Source organism: Entelurus aequoreus, linkage group LG07 (assembly GCF_033978785.1).
Source record: "Entelurus aequoreus isolate RoL-2023_Sb linkage group LG07, RoL_Eaeq_v1.1, whole genome shotgun sequence".
NCBI lineage: Eukaryota > Metazoa > Chordata > Actinopteri > Syngnathiformes > Syngnathidae > Entelurus > Entelurus aequoreus.
Genome location: NC_084737.1, coordinates 4,692,504 through 4,711,674, shown reverse-complemented (window position 1 = coordinate 4,711,674; position 19,171 = coordinate 4,692,504). Strand labels below are relative to the sequence as shown.

At 37.4% G+C, this 19,171-nt stretch overlaps 1 protein-coding gene across 2 annotated transcripts in view; it reads right to left on the bottom strand.

Moving 5' to 3' along the window:
* Window positions 1-19,171, bottom strand: part of plod1a (procollagen-lysine, 2-oxoglutarate 5-dioxygenase 1a) — a 51,062-nt gene that overhangs the window by 17,493 nt on the left and 14,398 nt on the right. Inside the window, exons 7-18 of one of the 2 annotated variants that reach the window (XM_062052457.1) lie at window positions 15,547-15,644; window positions 13,577-13,678; window positions 13,348-13,479; window positions 11,327-11,448; window positions 9,205-9,309; window positions 9,010-9,135; window positions 6,622-6,763; window positions 6,427-6,540; window positions 5,399-5,464; window positions 5,043-5,147; window positions 4,770-4,916; window positions 1,575-1,700 (exon numbers count right to left, since the gene is read on the bottom strand). In XM_062052457.1, coding sequence (XP_061908441.1) covers window positions 1,575-1,700; window positions 4,770-4,916; window positions 5,043-5,147; window positions 5,399-5,464; window positions 6,427-6,540; window positions 6,622-6,763; window positions 9,010-9,135; window positions 9,205-9,309; window positions 11,327-11,448; window positions 13,348-13,479; window positions 13,577-13,678; window positions 15,547-15,644 — 1,385 coding nt within the window. Of the gene's footprint in view, window positions 1-1,278; window positions 1,405-1,574; window positions 1,701-4,769; window positions 4,917-5,042; window positions 5,148-5,398; window positions 5,465-6,426; window positions 6,541-6,621; window positions 6,764-9,009; window positions 9,136-9,204; window positions 9,310-11,326; window positions 11,449-13,347; window positions 13,480-13,576; window positions 13,679-15,546; window positions 15,645-19,171 lie in introns of both variants that reach the window. The other variant, XM_062052456.1, reaches the window with a different exon arrangement.

Below are 19,171 nucleotides of genomic sequence, written 5' to 3'. Positions count from 1 at the left end.
TTTTTCATGTTTGAATTTTTTTATTGAGGATAATGAAGTTATTGACCTACATTGGTTAAAATACAACAGTAATGGCAAAATATGTTTATTGTGTTTGGAAAGGTTACTTGCATTGTTATTGTTATATATCAGGATTACATTAGCGCTTAGGCCACGGTCAATGTCAAATATTTAACATTATTATTGTCAAATGCTTACAATCTTGTCTATACAGAAGATTTGTATGCTTTTGAGTCTAACCAGTGTTTCTTAGCCATAGGGCCAGGGCCCATTGTTTGGCCGTGAGTGTCCCCTAGAGTAGTGGTCCCCAACCTTTTTGTAACTTTTTCAATGCTTGAAAAATTGTCCCACGGACCAGGGGGGGGGGGGTTTGGTCATAAAAAAATACAATCATGTGTGCTTACGGACTGCAGACTGTATTGATCTATATTGATATATAATGTAGGAACCAGAAATATTAATAACAGAAAGAAACAACCCTTTTGTGTAAATGGGGGAGGGAGGTTTTTTGTGTTGGTGCACTAATTGTAAGTGTATCTTGGGTTTTTTATGTTGATTTAATTAAAAATTAAAAAATATATTATTATTATTCTTTTTTTTAATTTCTTGTGCGGCCCGGTACCAATCGATCCACTGACCGGTACCGGGCCACGGCCTGGTGGTTGGGGACCACTGCCCTAGTGGGCTGCAGTGGTAATACACTTTTCCAGTAATGACAATATCAAACTAACAGAAGAAGTCCAAAAGTCATAGAGAAGTTTCTTAAGCGCAAAAACTATGACTCAAGTGGTGAAGCAGTATTCTCATTTGCACTTTCATTTTATTGACCGTTTAGACAAGGAAACGCATCTATTTTGAATTTAGTTTATTTATTTTAGCACGACATAATTGTATTGTCAGTCCCTTTTTATGTAGTGTTATGCAGTGGTTAGTAATTCTTACTCTAACCAGCCTAGGTTTATGTACTAAATCTTTGTGATGAACACATGCTTTCATATTATGTAAGTAGTTTAGATATAAATATTGAATGCCAATAAAATGAAGAGTAAGATGACTAAACCAGTGTTAATATTTGAGTGGGCCCCGAGGTGAAAAAGGTTGAGAACCCCTGCTTTTGACTACATGGGAAATACAATAGTTTGAAGTTGTATTCAATCAGATTTGCTGATACTTGCAGAAACCCTGAAAACAAATTCAGTGTAAATGAACCTCCATATCTAAGCTTTCTTCTCATATGTCAATAAAGTGAGGGTGTAATGTTTCTCCCGTGCCACTCACCTGGTAATCGAGGCCCCGCTCATTGAGCGCTATGTTTATAGTGAATGTGGAGGCGTCGTGATGTGGCCGCAAAAATGGCTGCTCATCTGGCTTATATCTAACTACAAAGGCCAAGTCAAATTGAGCCTGCAAGAAAAGACACAGAAGAAAGGAGGAAAGTCATGCAAGCGTTCACATGGAAGCCACTGGACACTGGCCAAGCATCATTCAGGCCCACAGATGGAGGAGAAGAAGCAGAGAGTGGTGCACATCATCATCATCATCACCATCACCTCCTGCTGCTGCTCCACATTTACCTGGTAGTCAACCTCTTTGCTGTTGAGAGCAATGTTTATAGTGAATGTGGAGGCGTCATGGTGAGGCTCGAGCAGGGGCTGCTCGTCCGGTTTGTACCTCACCACGAAGTTCAAGGGAGTGGCACACTGCAAGAAGAAGTCTGTCAGCAGAACAGGAGAGGGAGCAGAGGAACCAACAAAGGGATGTTCTTGGACCTTCTCTTGGCACCAGCGCCTCAGCAAAGTTCCAGGACTGGAATTACAGCTTAACACGCTTTCCCAGCGCTCCAACACAAAGCTGTAGCAAGGCCAAGTTTGTGTCAGGTGCTCAAGTAAGGCTACGCTAGCTCCATGCTCATGTGTATGCTATATACATAATACTGATTAGCTAGCATTAGTGATTTGAACAGCTGGTGTGTACTAAGTATGGATGGGAACAGATATGTGTGTTCATGAATATGAATTGTTTTTGATAATACAATCAAACATGTTGTTTAAAAATGAGCTGTTGTTTTTCTTCTTTTATTATCACATTTCTGAGTCTCAATTACAGTTGCAAGTCCAAGACGTTAGCTGGCAGTATTGTATAGTTCGGGGGTCGGCAACCCGCAGCTCTTTAGCGCCGCCCTAGTGGCTCTCTGGAGCTTTTTCAAAAATGTATGAAAAATGGAAAAAGGTGAGGGGAAAATAATATATGTTTTGTGTTAATATGTGTTCTGTAGGAGGACAAACATGACACTAATTGTTATAAAGCACACTGTTTATATTAAACATGCTTCACTGATTCCAGTATTTGGCGAGCGCCGTTTTGTCCTACTCATTTTGGCGGTCCTAGAACTCACCGTAGTTTGTTTACATGTACAACTTTCTCCGACTTTCTAGGACGTGTTTTATGCCACCCATTTTTCTGTCTCATTTTGTCCACCAAACTTTTAACATTGTGCATGAATGCACAAAGGTGAGTTTTGTTGATGTTATTGACTTGTTGGAGTGCTAATCAGACATATTTGGTCACTGCAAGCTAATCCATGCTAACATGCTATTTAGGCTAGCTATATGTACATATTGCATCATTATGCCTCATTTGTAGCTATATTTGAGCTCATTTAGTTTCCTTTAAGTCCTCTTAATTCAATTTATATCTCATGACCATGTGACCATGAATTGATTAACGTGGACCCCGACTTAAACAAGTGGAAAAACTTATTGGGGTGTTACCATTTAGTGGTCAATTGTAGGGAATATGTACTGTACTGTGCAATCTACTAATACAAGTTTCAATCAATCAATGACACACTATCTGTATGTAATATGGCTTTTAATATTTTGCGGCTCCAGACAGATTTGTTTTTGTATATTTGGTCCAATATGGCTCTTTCAACATTTTGGGTTGCCGACCCCCGAACTAGTTGATGGCTCCTCACTTCAGTCTTTGCTGAAGCTAGTCTTTTGTTGCGCTCTAAAAAGTGTTAATACTGTACCTTTTACGCACCAGCTGTTTGACGGTAACGTGCAGGTTAGTTGTAGTCTTCATGAACACATTTGGAGGTGTTAAAATCTTCATGTAAAATTGCTAATGCTAATCAGTAGCATGTCAATAGCAAAGCCAATGTAGATTAGAATCAACTTAGTGCATTTTTGGAAAAGTGTAGCCTTACTTTACTTAACATTTGAGCATTTTTTGAGTCAAATGCTTTGTTGGCATTGAACATTTACCTTGAGGAGGGGTGTCCAAACTACAGCCTGTCTTCAGTTTGTCATGACTTTAATTAATAAGGAATCTGGCCAGTTTTCAAATTAATATGAATTATTTGACAAACTAATTGCTGCACATTTGCTGCCATCTTATCAACAACATTAGTAAATTGGGTAAATGTTAATGAATTGTTCTTTAAGGGTGAAGGCAAGAAAAAGCATTAACTTTATGATTCAATCAAACCACCTTCCCTAGTCACGGCGCCAACAAAAATGCAACCCGCACAAAAAGTCAACACACATGGTCACACATAACACAACCTGCTTCCTGAACTTAGTGGATATATAAAATGGCACCCATTTAAATCCTTTACAATGCACTCAGGGAAAAATGCACAACACTCTCTCCACACTTACATCTTTGGTGCATTTTAGCTGCTTGATATTTCTGATTCGTCAACAAGGTAGAAGTCTTTCACATACAATTACTATCCAATGATATATATTCATTTAATATGTACATATATATATATACCGTATTTTTCGGACTATAAGTCACAGTTTTTTTCATAGTTTGGCCAAGGGTGCGACTTATACTCGGGAGCGACTTATGTGTGAAATGATTAACACATTAGCGTAAAATATCCAATAATATTATTGATGTCATTGACGTAAGAGACTAGACGTATAAGATTTCATGGGATTTAGCGATTAGGAGTGACAGATTGTTTGGTAAACGTATAGCATGTTCTATATGTTATAGTTATTTGAATGACTCTTACCATAATATGTTACGTTAACACAGCAGTTGGTTATTTATGCCTCATATAACGTACACTTATTCAGCCTGTTGTTCACTATTCTTTAGACATTTTAAATTGCCTTTCAAATGTATATTCTTGCTGTTGAATTTTATCAAATACATTTCCCCCAAAAATGCGACTTATACTCCAGTGCGACATATATGTTTTTTTCCTTCTTTATTATGCATTTTCGGCCGGTGCGACTCATACTCCCGTGCGACTTATAGTCCGAAAAATATGGTACGCACTGTGTGTGTGTATATATATATGTGTGTGTATATATATACTGTATATATATTGCTTTACATGCTGTCGGCTTTCGGCCCCCTGCCAAATGTATTTAGTCCAATGCCAAGTCAAAAAGTTTGGACACCCCTGACAGAGAGGTAGTTTGCCTGAGTCTGCTCTCAGTGCTGCTGGAGTGATCGCCAAGTCATGTCACGCGCAACCCAGGCCCCGTAATATGGCACCGTTGGGTTTTACGTGAATCGGTTCCCGGCAGGACCGCAGGATTGGATCAGTGGCAAACAAGTACTAGATTGGGTATCCATCCCTAATAAATGGCAAGAGTCCTGGAACTTCTCTGACTTGTCCTTACAGATGCACAATGTCAGACTCTGAAATGCAAACCCCAGCCTTTTTCTTGCTGCTTCTGCAAGTTTCCGGCTGACCGCCCGAGTGACTTATTTCTACTGTATCTTCCCTAAATGGGTCTTACCTTGGTGTAGTAACCAGGGTACATTTTCTCTGTTATCGGCGCAACGTAGTCCAGTAAAAACTTCTGCCATTCCTTGTCAAAGTTGACTTGCCTCAGGTGGATGTCGATAGTGGGGACGTTCTCGTAGCCACCTTGGATTCTAGTGTCCTGGCAGGCAAAAACAATCCACTTATTCACTCAATGGGAAAGGACGAGGGCATGTAAGGATGACATCATCAAACAAATATTATACATTTGTTATTGATAAACATGCAAACAAAATGTAAAGCTTACCTTATTAGCGCCTCCTGACCACTGTCCAAAGTGTTCCATTTCTTCAACCAGGTGGTTGCAAGCCATATCGGAGAAGATTGGAAACCAGTATACGTCAGGGCAAGGCTGGGGAACACACACAGCAAATGTTGAACCACTGAGGGACATTTTATCTTGTGAAATTCACCATTTTTCAAGAAATAATACATTAAAGGTCCCTGGACCTTCTATTGGTATCTTCTAGTACATTGTCTTGTATGGTGAGATAATAGTTTTTAGTCAAACTCAAAAGCCTTTGATAACTAAAACAGATTAGACAAGACAAGTAAATCGTAGAGAACATTTGCTGGACTTGAAAATCTCTTTAACCAACTTACGGTTAAAATGAGTTTATCTTTCATGATGCGAGTGTAGTTTTCATGAATGTAGCGCTCCTGCCAATCCTGAAACAACACACAAAAGATCATACCAGAAGCACTTATTCATAGAAATATCACACATTACCAAACATCTTTGACACTCAAAGCACTATCGTGATGATCCACATTTTGTATTATAAAGCATGAAACTGTCATCGAAACAAAGAAGTGTAGCTCCTCTACTCTGAATGCAAGTGCTCCTACAGCAGGAATACAGATTCTCTCTTCTTGCAAAATCTGACAAGACATCAATGCACTGCAGGTAGTTTTTTTAAATGGTCATTAAAAGCCTGTTAAAGTCCTGTGTTGTGCTGTTTAGAAAAGCATAATGTTTTAAAAACATTTAGTTAAAACTGTCAAGTCATGGTTTTAAAAACTAAAAGAATAATCTGTCTAGGGTACACTAATTAATGATAAAAAATACATCTATCTACAATTAATTGTGATTAATTTTGAGTTAACTATGAACAAAATGCAATTCCAAATATTTGCAATTAAATACTTAATCGTTTGATAGCTCTAACTATATGGGTTTAAAAGTAATAATACCAGGGCACATCCCTCCTCTATAAAGTTCCATAGACACTGAATAAAGCTGATGTGTGGTTAAAAATATCCTTTTCAACCAAAAACATAGCAAGACCCCACCGGTTTGTGGTTTAAAAAAACCAACATATTGAACAAAAATGATTGTCTATTTCTCACCATTATAAATGAAATGATATACAAATTGTGGAATACAATGAAAGGTGTTTATGGCTGTCATTCAGAACAATTAGCAGTCATAATGTACATTCAATGATAGCTAACGTTAGCAGCTAAACTTTGCCAAATCGCTATCAGTCGCTGACAACAAACATGGCGGTGACTAATGTGCACGTGTTACATTACGCAAAGACGTAATGTTTGTATTTTACGCTGGTAAAATACCAAGAAAAGCAGTGAACTTTTCCAGCATTCATACAACACCTGATTGTGATTCTTACCTCAGGATTTTCAAAGATCTGCCACAGATCATTGTGCAGATGACTGCTCTGATAGTTTTCTGTTGACAGGATGCGTCCGAACGTTTGCATGTTTGTGACATACAGGAAGACTTCCTGCAAAGACATGTTTACATTTCTGCTGCTTTACATGACTGAGGATAGGCCAGAAGAACCACTGGCTTATATGTCAATCACCTTATTTCTCACACGTTGACAAAAAGCCATGTCAGGGTCCAATGCATGTGAGCCAAATAGATCTTGGTCTGAGAGCTCTGAGCGGAGGAGGCTGGCCTTGATCAGGTACACGCTGGTTACATATGGAACATTCCATATTCCCCTGGAAACAAGACAACTTTTATATAGCCACATTATTACCAGGCTTAGACACTTTATATACTAGTGACATTATTACCAGGCTTAGACACTTTATATACTAGTGACATTATTACCAGGCTTAGACACTTTATATACTAGTGACATTATTACCAGGCTGTGACACTTTATATACTAGTGACATTATTACCAGGCTTAGACACTTTATATACTAGTGACATTATTACCAGGCTTAGACACTTTATATACTAGTGACATTATTACCAGGCTGTGACACTTTATATACTAGTGACATTATTACCAGGCTTAGACACTTTATATACTAGTGACATTATTACCAGGCTTAGACACTTTATATACTAGTGACATTATTACCAGGCTGTGACACTTTATATACTAGTGACATTATTACCAGGCTGTGACAACATTCTGACAAGTATTCTGATCAGTGATCCTTTTAGCTGCCAAAGTTCAACAATGTTACCTTTAGGAGTGTCCCGATACAACTTTTTCACTTCCCATCCCATTGACAAATGCGCTGTTTTAAACTACTATATTGTTGTATTATTATTAGGTATGTCGAGCTTGTGTGCTTAGCTGTTGTGTAACTCTGCACTTACCTGAACACTCACCACTTGATTAACTGATCGAGATCTGCTGTGCAATATGTTGTTAAATGTTGTCTTAAGAGTATTTTATGTAGGTTGTTTTAAAAGCACTGAGCTGGGTTGCTGATCAATCTCGTTGTTTCCATGCAATGACAATAAAGGTATTCTCATTCTGATTCTGATTAAGAGACGTTTTACTTCCGTCCTTCGATGTCCGCAACGAACAGCGAGACCTGCAGCGAGCCTTTGATTGAGACTTTTATTAGTAGGTTGCCTGACGTCAACCTTGCGTCGCGCTGCTGCTCCAGCTGGATTTTCAATCCTTAAAGGCCTTCACTGTCCTCTTTATATGTGCACATTTTGTAGACGGCTGTCCGTGGGTATATGTCAGACACACTACCTCCGCTCCAAACAATCGTGTGTGTGTTGCTTACAGCATCACAACATCCTGTTTCGGGGATCCAAGTCTTTGTTCAGCGAGCACATTTTTGGTGCGCCACAAGTCAAAAGGCTGGATATATTCATTCATATATTACTTACATTTGTTTTCACATAAAATACCTCTCATCATTAAGGTGTAGTGGCTTTTATTTTGCCGTGGTGGGGAACCACTTCAATTACATGTTGAATGGTCTTCAAACAAAATGACATATATTCCACGACACTGACAGCTGCACCAAGTATATTTTTATCAAGGTAACTTTTCTCTACAAATAAACGTTTTTGTATTTCCGTCGAGTGCTTTACAAAAAGGTACAAATGGAAGGCTATAGCAGTGTTTTTCAACCACTGTGTGATGTTAATCTTATGTGTCATGGACAATTACGCAATTTCACCTAATTTTGCAAACCAATAATTATTATTCATCTGCAAATAACGTGCCGTTGCCGAGTGTCTGCTGTGTAGAGATGGGCATGTAACACAGCAGGTCGCTAATTGCTCTGGAGGCCCACTTTGAGACAAGACCATTTGTGATGCCTGGAGGTTTATGCTTTTGGTTTCAATTCATATTGAACAATTGCGTTGGGTATTGGATGAGAACGACTTTATGTTGTCAATATAGGCTACTGAGTTTAACATTTTCTGCTGGTGGTGTGCCTCAGGATTTTGTCAATGAGAACAGTATGCCTTGACTCCAAAAAAGGTTGAAAAACACTAGGTTATAGGCTATTAGAAGTAGCAGCCCAGCACACAAGTTAGACATAGGTAATAAGTGTCCTTAATAGAACAATATTGCAGTGTAAAACAGCACCTTTGCCAACACAAACAAGTATCAAATATTTACAGTTGCAAATGATTTACACATACAGAGTGTCCGCATATTCAACTTACTGGACCACCAGCTTAACCTAATGAAGTACTGTGGCTGCTGGCGGTCGACAAAACAACAATTACCACTCCACTTCAACTTAAAGACAGCATAAGTCCATTCTAGACTATTAATAATAAATAGGTTAGTGTTGTTTTATACCTGCCATTGTTCTCTGACTCATTTCACTTGATCAAACATTCAATAGAATAATGCAAGTCTGATACCTTCTGAAATCTGTATCTGAGCCATATCGGTATTCGTAATCAAGGTTCCAGTATCAAGTATCGTATAAGAAGTTGTATGGGGACACTCTGTCATTTATAAACCTACACTCTTTGTCCTTGAACGATGTCCACGTAGTCCTCAGACCTGGCATAGTAGCCATCGGCGCTGAGGGCTCCCCAGAAGTTGCTCCACAATCGGCCACTGCGGGTCAACATTGGTGCCACGATGGGACTAAAACAATGGGAGAAGTCATCTTATAATATCTGAACACAGTTGGCAAAATGTAACAGTGATACTTGCAGGTTTTGTTCCATGAGCGTTTTGAGGGTGTTCTCGTTCTTCAAAACCACCTCAATGTCCAAGTTGAAGAAATAGTCACAGTCCTTCTGAGTCCTGCACATGTCACTGAAAGACATGAAACAGAATTGGGAATAAATACATGTACAGCTTAATATTGGTTACAGATTGGGGAATCAAGTTATTAAAAATCAGTGTAGGGTGGGGGGGGCTCAGTGATATGTGTTAAAAGGTAGTAATATATATTCATACATATGGTACAGATAGATAAATAAACAATCATCTCTATGGAGGCATGAAAAGTTCAACTGTGAACAAGTTCCAAACAGCCTATTTAATGCAGTGCTTCTTAAATAGTGGGCGTGAGAGGCAATGGCATAATAGCATCTTTAGTGGTAGTAAAGAACTATCTTCATCTTGACACATAGATCAAATAAATAATAACTTCAGGTGGGCGTGAAAAAATGTAACTGTGAGCAAGTTCCAAACAGTCTGTTTAAAGCAGGGGGGGCCATGAGGTGTCTGGGGTAGGGGGGCGTGAGAGGCAATGGCATAATAGCATCTTTAGTGGTAGCAAAGAACTATCTTGACACATACAGATTCAAACAACAAAACATTAACTTCAGGGGACGATTGATGTAGAAAAAGGTTCTGTCTCCTTGAAAAATGTAAGTTTTAAGCAGGCGTTTATTAATGTAGTACTTGTTAAATGAGAGGCATTGGCATCTTTAGTGGTAGTAAAAAACAATCTTGACACATACAGATAGAAAATAAACATTTACTTCAGGGGGGGCCTAGTAAAAAATGAGGGGGGTCCTCGAGTAGTTGAACTGTGGGCAAGTAGCAAACAGCCTGTACTTCTTCAATAGTATAGGGCAGGGGTCACCAACCTTTTTGAAAGCAAGAGCTACTTCTTGGGTAGTGATTAATGCGAAGGGCTACCAGTTTGATACACACTTCAATAAATTGCCAGAAATAGCCAATTTGCTCAATTTACCTTTAACTCTATGTTATTATTAATAATTAATGATATTTACACTTAATTGAACGGTTTAAAAGAGGAGAAAACACGAAAAAAATTACAATTAAATTTTTAAACATAGTTTATCTTCAATTTCGACTCTTTAAAATTCAAAATTCCACCGAAAAAAAGAAGAGAAAAACTTAAAAAAAGAATTTATGAAACATCATTAGTCATTTTTCCTGATTAAGATTAATTTTAGAATTTTGATGACATGTTTTAAATAGGTTAAAATCCAATCTACACTTTGTTAGAATATATAACAAATTGGACCAAGCTATATTTCTAACAAAGACAAATCATTATTTCTTCTAGATTTTCCACAACAAATTTTTTAAAAGAAATTCAAAAGACTTTGAAATAAGATTTAAATTTGATTCTACAGATTTTCTAGATTTGCCAGAATAATTTTTTTGAATTATAATCATAATAAGTTTGAAGAAATATTTCACAAATATTCTTCGTCGAAAAAACAGAAGCTAAAATGAAGAATAAAATAAAAATTTAATTATTATTGTTTACAATAAAAATTTAAAAAAATACTTGAACATTGATTTAAATTGTCAGGAAAGAAGAGGAAGGAATTCAAAAGGTAAAAATGTATATGTGTTTAAAAATCCTAAAATAATTTTTAAGGTTGTATTTTTTCTCTAAAATTGTCTTTCTGAAAGTTATAAGAAGCAAAGTAAAAAAAAGAATGCATTTTTTTTTAACAAGTGAAGACCAAGTCTTTAAAATATTTTCTTGGGTTTTCAAATTCTATTTGAGTTTTGTCTCTCTTAGAATTAAAAATGTCGGGCAAAGCGAGACCAGCTTGCTAGTAAATAAATAAAATGTAAAAAATAGAGGCAGCTCACTGGTAAGTGCTGCTATTTGAGCTATTTTTAGAACAGGCCAGCGGGCTACTCATCTGGTCCTTACGGGCTACCCCTGGTATAGGGGGAGCGTGAAAATGTTTCTGTCCTTTGTGAAAGAAAATCATTGAGAACCACTGCTAGCAATGAAGTGGCCGAACTCCATTTTTTAAACTTTGAGCTGGTTTTCAACAAGCAATGCATGAATATTTCAAGTGAGCTGGACTATTGTAGCAGAGAGTTGACTCACAAGCCCATGTTGCGAGCGGCTGCTCCATCCAAGCCTTCTTCAGGCCCAACGAACTTGACATCCAGATAAAGACTTCCATAATCCTGCAGGAAAGAACTAACCTCTCGCTCGTGATGAACTTCCTAGGACAAACAAACATGTCAACATTTATTAGAAGTATACTTTGTAGGTATAAGCCAACACTTCATTGCTGAGCGTACAGTGGAACACACATTTACAACCTTTCCATTCACAAACTTTTACATGGAGCCAAATATGCCTCCGTGTACCAACACTTCATTCAGCCATTTTGTGTCACGCCTGCAGGCAAAAAGCAGGGTGCAGCGTTTTGGGGGTGGCCAAGCCCTCCACGTCACTTGCTGCGCAGGACACTCTAGTCCAGGGGGGTCCAAATTTGAGGGCCGCGTTGGGATAGAAAAATTGGGTCGAGGGTCAAAAGCCGAGTGCATGAAAAGTAATCATATTTACTATATATTTATACATACACACACACACACACACATATATATATATATATATATATATATTTATATATATATATATGTAAACTAAATATATATAAATATATACTATATATATATATAAATAGGCTATATATATATATACACACACATACATATATATATATATATACACATATGTAAATAGGCTATATATATATGTAGCCTATATATATATATATAAATAGGCTATATATATAGGCTATATATATATATATATAAATAGGCTATATATATAGGCTATATATATATATATATGTCTTAATTGGATTATCCAAAATAAAATAAAAAATAAATAGTGTTCGATACCGTGGTAGAGCGTAATATGTATGTGTGGGAAAAAATCACAAGACTATTTCATCTCTACAGGCCTGTTTCATGAGGGTTTCCTCAATCATCAGGAAGTGATGATTGAGGAAACCCTCATGAAACAGGCCTGTAGAGATGAAATAGTCTTGTGATTTTTTCCCACACATATATATATATATATATATATGCAAATAGGCTATATATATATATATAGCCTGAATATTAAGAAAATGTGAAATTTTAACTCCTACCTTGTATATTTCCGTTGAGAACCTCCTTAACATTTTGTAATCAATCAAAAATATCAAGCAGCTAAAATGTGGTGTGTGGGGTGTTCTGCATTTTTCCCATCATGCTTTATAATGCATTTGAATGGGTGTAATTTTGAATGTTTTATGGTGAATGGTCTGTTGACATTTTGTGTTGAATGGATTTTTTTGCACCATGACTAGGGAAGGTTGTTTGCATTAGGTTGTACAAGTAAATGCATGTTTCTACTCAGAGCATATTAAAGGTAAAAGACCTGAAAAACTCATGCGGTCCACTCAACGGCGACAAAAAGCAGCATCAAAATTGTCAGACTTATAAAATGAATGCAATCTCCCTGCGGGTACGAGTCCTTATCAAACTCATGACGTCATATGCGGCCCAGACACCCCCAACGTGTGTGCCTTTTCTGTGTTTTTTCGCCTTTTGACAATGTTTGTTAGATATACTGTACTGTATAGCACTTTTGGTAAATGGTAAATGAGTTATACTTGTATAGCGCTTTTCTACCTTCAAAGTACTCAAAGCGCTTTGACACTATTTCCACATTCACCCATTCACACACACATTCACACACTGATGGCGGGAGCTGCCATGCAAGGCCCTAACCCCTACCCATCAGGAGCAAGGGTGAAGTGTCTTGCTCAAGGACACAACGGACGTGACGAGGTTGGTAGAAGGTGGGGATCGAACCGGGAACCCTCAGGTTTCTGGCACGGCCACTCCCCCAACTTCGCCACGCCGTCCCCGTTTAATTGTGTCCAGTGTACAAACCCTCACAAAATATGGATTTTTGTCAAAGCTGGAAGCCATTATTCATATTGCGTTATTCCTTATAGAGACATTTGCTTCACACCAACAACTTTTCCATTTACAAACTGTTTTCATAGAAGTTTGTAGACGAAGGTTCCACTGTACAATCAAATAGCATGTTTGTGGTTTTACCTTGTTGAAAATAAAGAGTTTGAGTCTATTCTTGGGATACTGGAGCTTTAGCAGGCGTTCAAAATACACACTGACAAAGGGGGTGGGCTGCTGAATGAAGACACCAATCACCACCAAGGGATAGTCCTCTTCCTGATGGGGCGGAACAAATGTTGAATGTCAGTGCAAAGCGATGGTCTATTTCACACACAATTAAAAAAAAGAATGCAAGTGAAGAGATTAGACAAACCTTGAGAGATGAAAGTGGGAGTAGATCCTGGTGACAAACGGTGCAGCCAGTCTCAAATGTCCATGTGTTTGGTATGTAGTTACCCAGGTAGTTTATCTGAAGCTGCAAAGCAAAGTCTTCTTCTAGGTTATTGCTACAACTTTCTCACTTCTGATACAATACCCGTTATTGAAGTATTCAGCCCATACATATTGATCCCATAGGATTTCAGCACACACTTTTATTTTGTTGTTGTCTGAAAAAGTTTGATTTGGGGGAAATGAGTCAGAGATAGGCTCCAGTGGTAGAAAATGGATAGATGGATGGATGGAGTCAAACCGAGAACAATGTAAACAATACCATATTCATTATTAACTGTCTGGAATGGACCTATGCTGTTCTTAAGTTGAAGTGGAGTGGCAATTGGTATTTTGGCAACACCTTGTGGCCACAAAACAACACAGTAAGTTGAATGATGCGGACACGTTTGGTACTGGATACTTTAATACACTTCTGCCCTGGAGACTTTGTATGTGTAAGTAATATAATTATTTGATACTTGATTTATATTGACACATGTGCTATTTTAGACTGCAATAATGTTCAATTAAGAACACTTATTGTGTCTGGCTTGTGTAATATTGTGTGCTTAGCTGTTGTGTAGCTGCTAGCTCCTGTATAGCCTAGCATGTTTACTTGTTGTAAAGGACTTGAGTAAAATAGAAGAAATAGTGCGCTTACTGGAGGACATTTAGATGTAATACTGCTTGTATAACAGTCTGACACTTGTGTTTTTGCTGATATCACACAGATATTCCATATCAACATGAGATCGGGACACTCCTAGTTATCGCATCTCGAAGCAATATTCAAGAGACTATATTTTGAAAATGTCACATTTTGTAAGTGGTGTGTACATACGTGCACCTTTTCTGTACATGAAAATGTGAGTATCCTCAAATGTGGCATGTCCCTCTATGGAGGTCATTTTGTGTCTTTAGACTCAACTTATGTAACTACATTTTTCATTTTATATATATAACATCAAATTATGCTGACTTATTGAATAAAAAATTGTAAGCAACATTTTTTTTTCCTTATTTAGTTTGTTAAAATGCGTTATGTAAAATTGTATTGTAAAAATTCAGTTCAGAAAAATGTAATGCAAAAATATATTTGTTGCTTCAAAACAACACAGCATTTATTTTTTTACGTTTTTACGTAACAGAATTGTTTGCATTTAAATTTTGTGAAGCCTTTTAAAATCAAATTATGCTGACAATTTCATTGAATAAAAACATGTGAGCAAAATGTGTGTAAAAATTCAGTTTGTCAAAATGAAGTTTTAAGATTCAGTGTAAAATAATTCAGTGCAGACTTTCTCAAACTTGACACCTCATTGGCTGGTTCTTAGATGGGATCCATTGCTTCAGTTTTAATTTACCCGAAGTGGGTCTTGAGTGTAAAAGCAACAAATAATTCACAGAATTTTTCAGCACTACATTTTTTTACACTGAATTTTCTGTCACTGTATTTTTTTTACACTGAAATTTTATATACTGACTTTTTTCTGCATCATTTTCTTTTACACTGAATTTTCTTACACTGAACTTTTATATACGGACTTCTTTCTGCACCAATTTTTTTACACTGAATTTTTATACACACTTTTTTACACTGAATTCGGAAACAATGTATTTTGAGAAACATTTTGCTCACAAATTTTTATTCAATGAAATTGTCAGCATAATTTTATGTGACCAAAAAAAATGAGTTGCATACATTTTGTGTCCATAAAAAGCTTTTGCAATAAAGACACTCATTTCCATCCACTTTCAACAAAAATACTCTGCCGACAATAAAGTGATATTATGATTGTTGTGGTACTATACTCCTTTGCTAACTAGTAATACTTTGATTTGAGTACGGCCAAGATCCATACCCTTATGTAATATCCACCTCACAGTACGTTGTGTGGCAAAAGAGTATACCTTGGTGGGTCCATTCCCGTGGATGATGACAGGTAGCGTATCATACAGCAAGTTTCTGGCTCGTACATGTCGGTCCTCAAATTTTAACACCACCTCATCTGCAAAGGCAACACACACATAAACAGAGCTTTCACTAGAAGGTTCATGTCCCCTGCTCCTTCTGCAAAGTCAATGTGAAGCCCCGTTTTCCTGGTTTGGCTCAGCAGGATATTACCCGTGAAACACCCCCCACCTCACGTAGATTTAACAAATTCCTTTCTTGGAGGAAAATGCTGAAACGGCAGCGCACAGCTCATGTTTGAACATGCATCTAGGAGGATGCTTCCTGTTTCCTTTTGATAAACTGCATGTACTGTATTTACTAACTGGACCAGGATTTCAAAACAAACAAACATGTGGGTTATTTTTCCAAATTGCTTGCTGTATCCTTCAAAACATACTCACATTTTTGTCTTTTTTCAGCTGTAAATCTAATAATACACATATTGACTCATCTCAGGCAACTTTTGTATTGTACAAAGTGCCTATGGCAAAGATGACTTGTTTGAGTAACAGGGCTGAAATGAGTTGACTTTAATACAGAAAATGTCATTTATGTTAATACAATGTTGACAATAAGCACAGTTCAACCAAAAAAAGAAAATAAACATAAAACAATAACTAATAATAATTTAGGTAAAAGGATTGTGCTGCAATTGTAACCCCCCCGCCCCTTCATGACTGAATATAAAGTCAACTAAATGCATGAACCGGCAGAGGACGTGAATGCTGTAACTTCCTGTGAACCATCTGACTTGTGATATATTCCACATTTTTAGAGGAGGTATTGGTCAAATGTAACAGGACTGAGTGAAAACCCAAGGACATGACCAAAGTATGATTTTTTAAAGAAAATAAACGTAAAGTATATTACAAAAATGTGTAATAATGAAATAGTATATAGTATAATAGTAATATTTATGATAAAGTCTACTTTTATTAAGCAGGGACAGGCCATGCATGCTAGTTTTACACTGTCCAAGGTGGTCTACATTAATATTTTAAATTGTATTTATTAAGTACGCGATCAGAAAAATTGACAGGAAAACAATATTTTACAGATAATTCTATTGTGCATTTTTGACATTTTATTTCCTGAAGGCATCCATCAAGTAGAAAGGTCCATAATGTAAATTATTTCCAATGCTGGCATTGATAAAACCCCTGTTATGCAAAAAAGCCTCTTTTTTTAAAATTCATCATGACAACAGGACATATCAAATGTTGAAATTGTGAGGTGTGCAGTTTATATAATAAAAAAAAATATTTTCTACATAATGTTATACTAAAGCTAAAATTACTAATAAGGAAAAGACAAAGTGCTAAAAAAAAACAACTAACCTTGTTTATGTATATAAAAAAACAGTTAAAACAGCAACAACAAAACACAAATTGTAACTTCCTCTACAAGAAAATCATTTTGCCATGTTTAAAAAGGTGCGTCTATGTTTCACACCTGTTAGCTAGCGAGCAACAAGCGAACCCTCTTATTGAGGTGGAGTCTGCATCCTCATGCTTGCACATTACATGCTGGCGTTTCACAGATGTACAAAGTCCGCTTTGCCAAACGAGCAAGGTGTTGATGTTTTTAAGAAGAATATGTTCTCACACTTCACAGGCCAGTGGCGGACCAGCGATGACGTCACGACCATTGTCAACAAATAGAATTATCGGCGACACATTTTATTGTCCACATTTGTCAACTAATGGTTGCAGTCAGGGAACTTCCAGTATTTTGTCATTCTTGAGCAATGCACACGCCTCCAGCTAGGTGGCAGCACTGCTCAAACTAATGAACTATGAGCCAGTGTGTTCTGCTAAAACATGAAATACGCCAGCAGGCACAAGACATTGATACAACAATGGTTATACGTACATGTCCTTTAAAACAACAATACAAAATGGTTGATGACCAACGTGTGATCTGTTGGTTATGAAATGAGCAGATTTCAATGGTCAAATCAACCTGACATTGAAGAAGCGTCGTCAAACAGATGTTGTTTCAACGTTATGTTTGAGTTGCTCAACGTCAGGACCTAATTCAGCAAGTTCTCCCCCTTATTTCAACGTCTTGTGCCTGCTGGGACAGATAGACTGTATTTGTACGACTAGAAGGCGCACTTAAAATTCTTTCATTTTCTCAAAACTCGACAGTGCGCCTTAAAACCCGGTGCGCCTAATGTACTAATTCTGGTTTTGCTTACCGACCTCGAAGCTACAGTATTTTATTTGGTACATGGTTTAATGATAAGTGTGACCAGTAGATGGCAGTCACACATAAGAGATACGTGTAGACTGCAATATGACTCAAGTAAACAACACCAAAATGTTATATGTTCCATTGAAAATATAGAACATTACACACGGCACTCAAAAATGTATCAAAATGTTTTAGTAGGACTTTGGTAAGCTATGAAGCCACACCACTTGATGGATTGTACTGTGCTTCAACATAGGAGTATTATTATGCTGTGTGTGTATAAGGTAAGACATATTATCTGGAGTTTTGTTTCACAATATTATGCAAAAGCAACTTTTATTACCTTCTGCTACCTGCTGATGTGTGTTTGGGATCTGCATAAATCCTGAAAAATTGTGCGCACTCGCCTTTGTAGTCCGTGCCGATACCGTAGTCGATAATCTTCTTCTTTTTCTCTATCTTCTTGTTATGTGACATTCATCCTCCACTGTTGCCATTTCTAACATAAAGTAGTGTAAAGTTCTTACTTATATCTGTCAGTAAACTCACCATGAAAGCGCTAAAACATACCGGTGTAGTGACTTTACATTATTCACCCAAGGAACTTTAGTTATTAGAGAGTTCCGGTTGGACGCTTTTTCACGGGACACATTTCGGGTGTTGTTGTTGCACTAGTGAGCGACGGATGAGGAGATGCTGCTCCGTTATTGATTGAAGTAAAGTCTGACTGTCATTAAAACAGTTAGCGCCATCTTTTGGCACTTCTTCCACTCCCGTCCTTGCACGCTACACCGCTACAACAAAGATGACGCTGTCCAAGTGGAGGCACGTAAATAAGACCGCCAACATTTTGAGCAAAGAACCACCATTACATGTTATGTAGACCATCGGGAAGTCTTTTACATTTAGAAAAAAACCTAATAATAATATGAACCCTTTAAAGGCCTACTGAAAGCCACTACTACCGACCACGCAGTCTGATAGTTTATATATCAATGATGAGATCTTAACATTATAACACATGCCAATACGGCCGGGTTAACTTATAAAGTGACATTTTAAATTTGCCGCTAAACTTTCGGTTCGAAACGCCTCTGAGGATGACGTATGCGCGTGACGTAGCCCGGGGAACACGGGTATGCCTTCCACATTGAAGCCAATACGAAAAAGCTCTGTTTTCATTTCATAATTCCACAGTATTCTGGACATCTGTGTTCGTGAATCTGTTGCAATCATGTTCATTGCATTATGGAGAAAGAAGCTGAGCAAGCAAAGAAGAAAGTTGTCGGTGCGAAACGGACGTATTTTTCGAATGAAGTCAGCAACAACAGTACACAGCCGGCGCTTCTTTGTTTACATTCCCGAAAGATGCAGTCAAGATGGAAG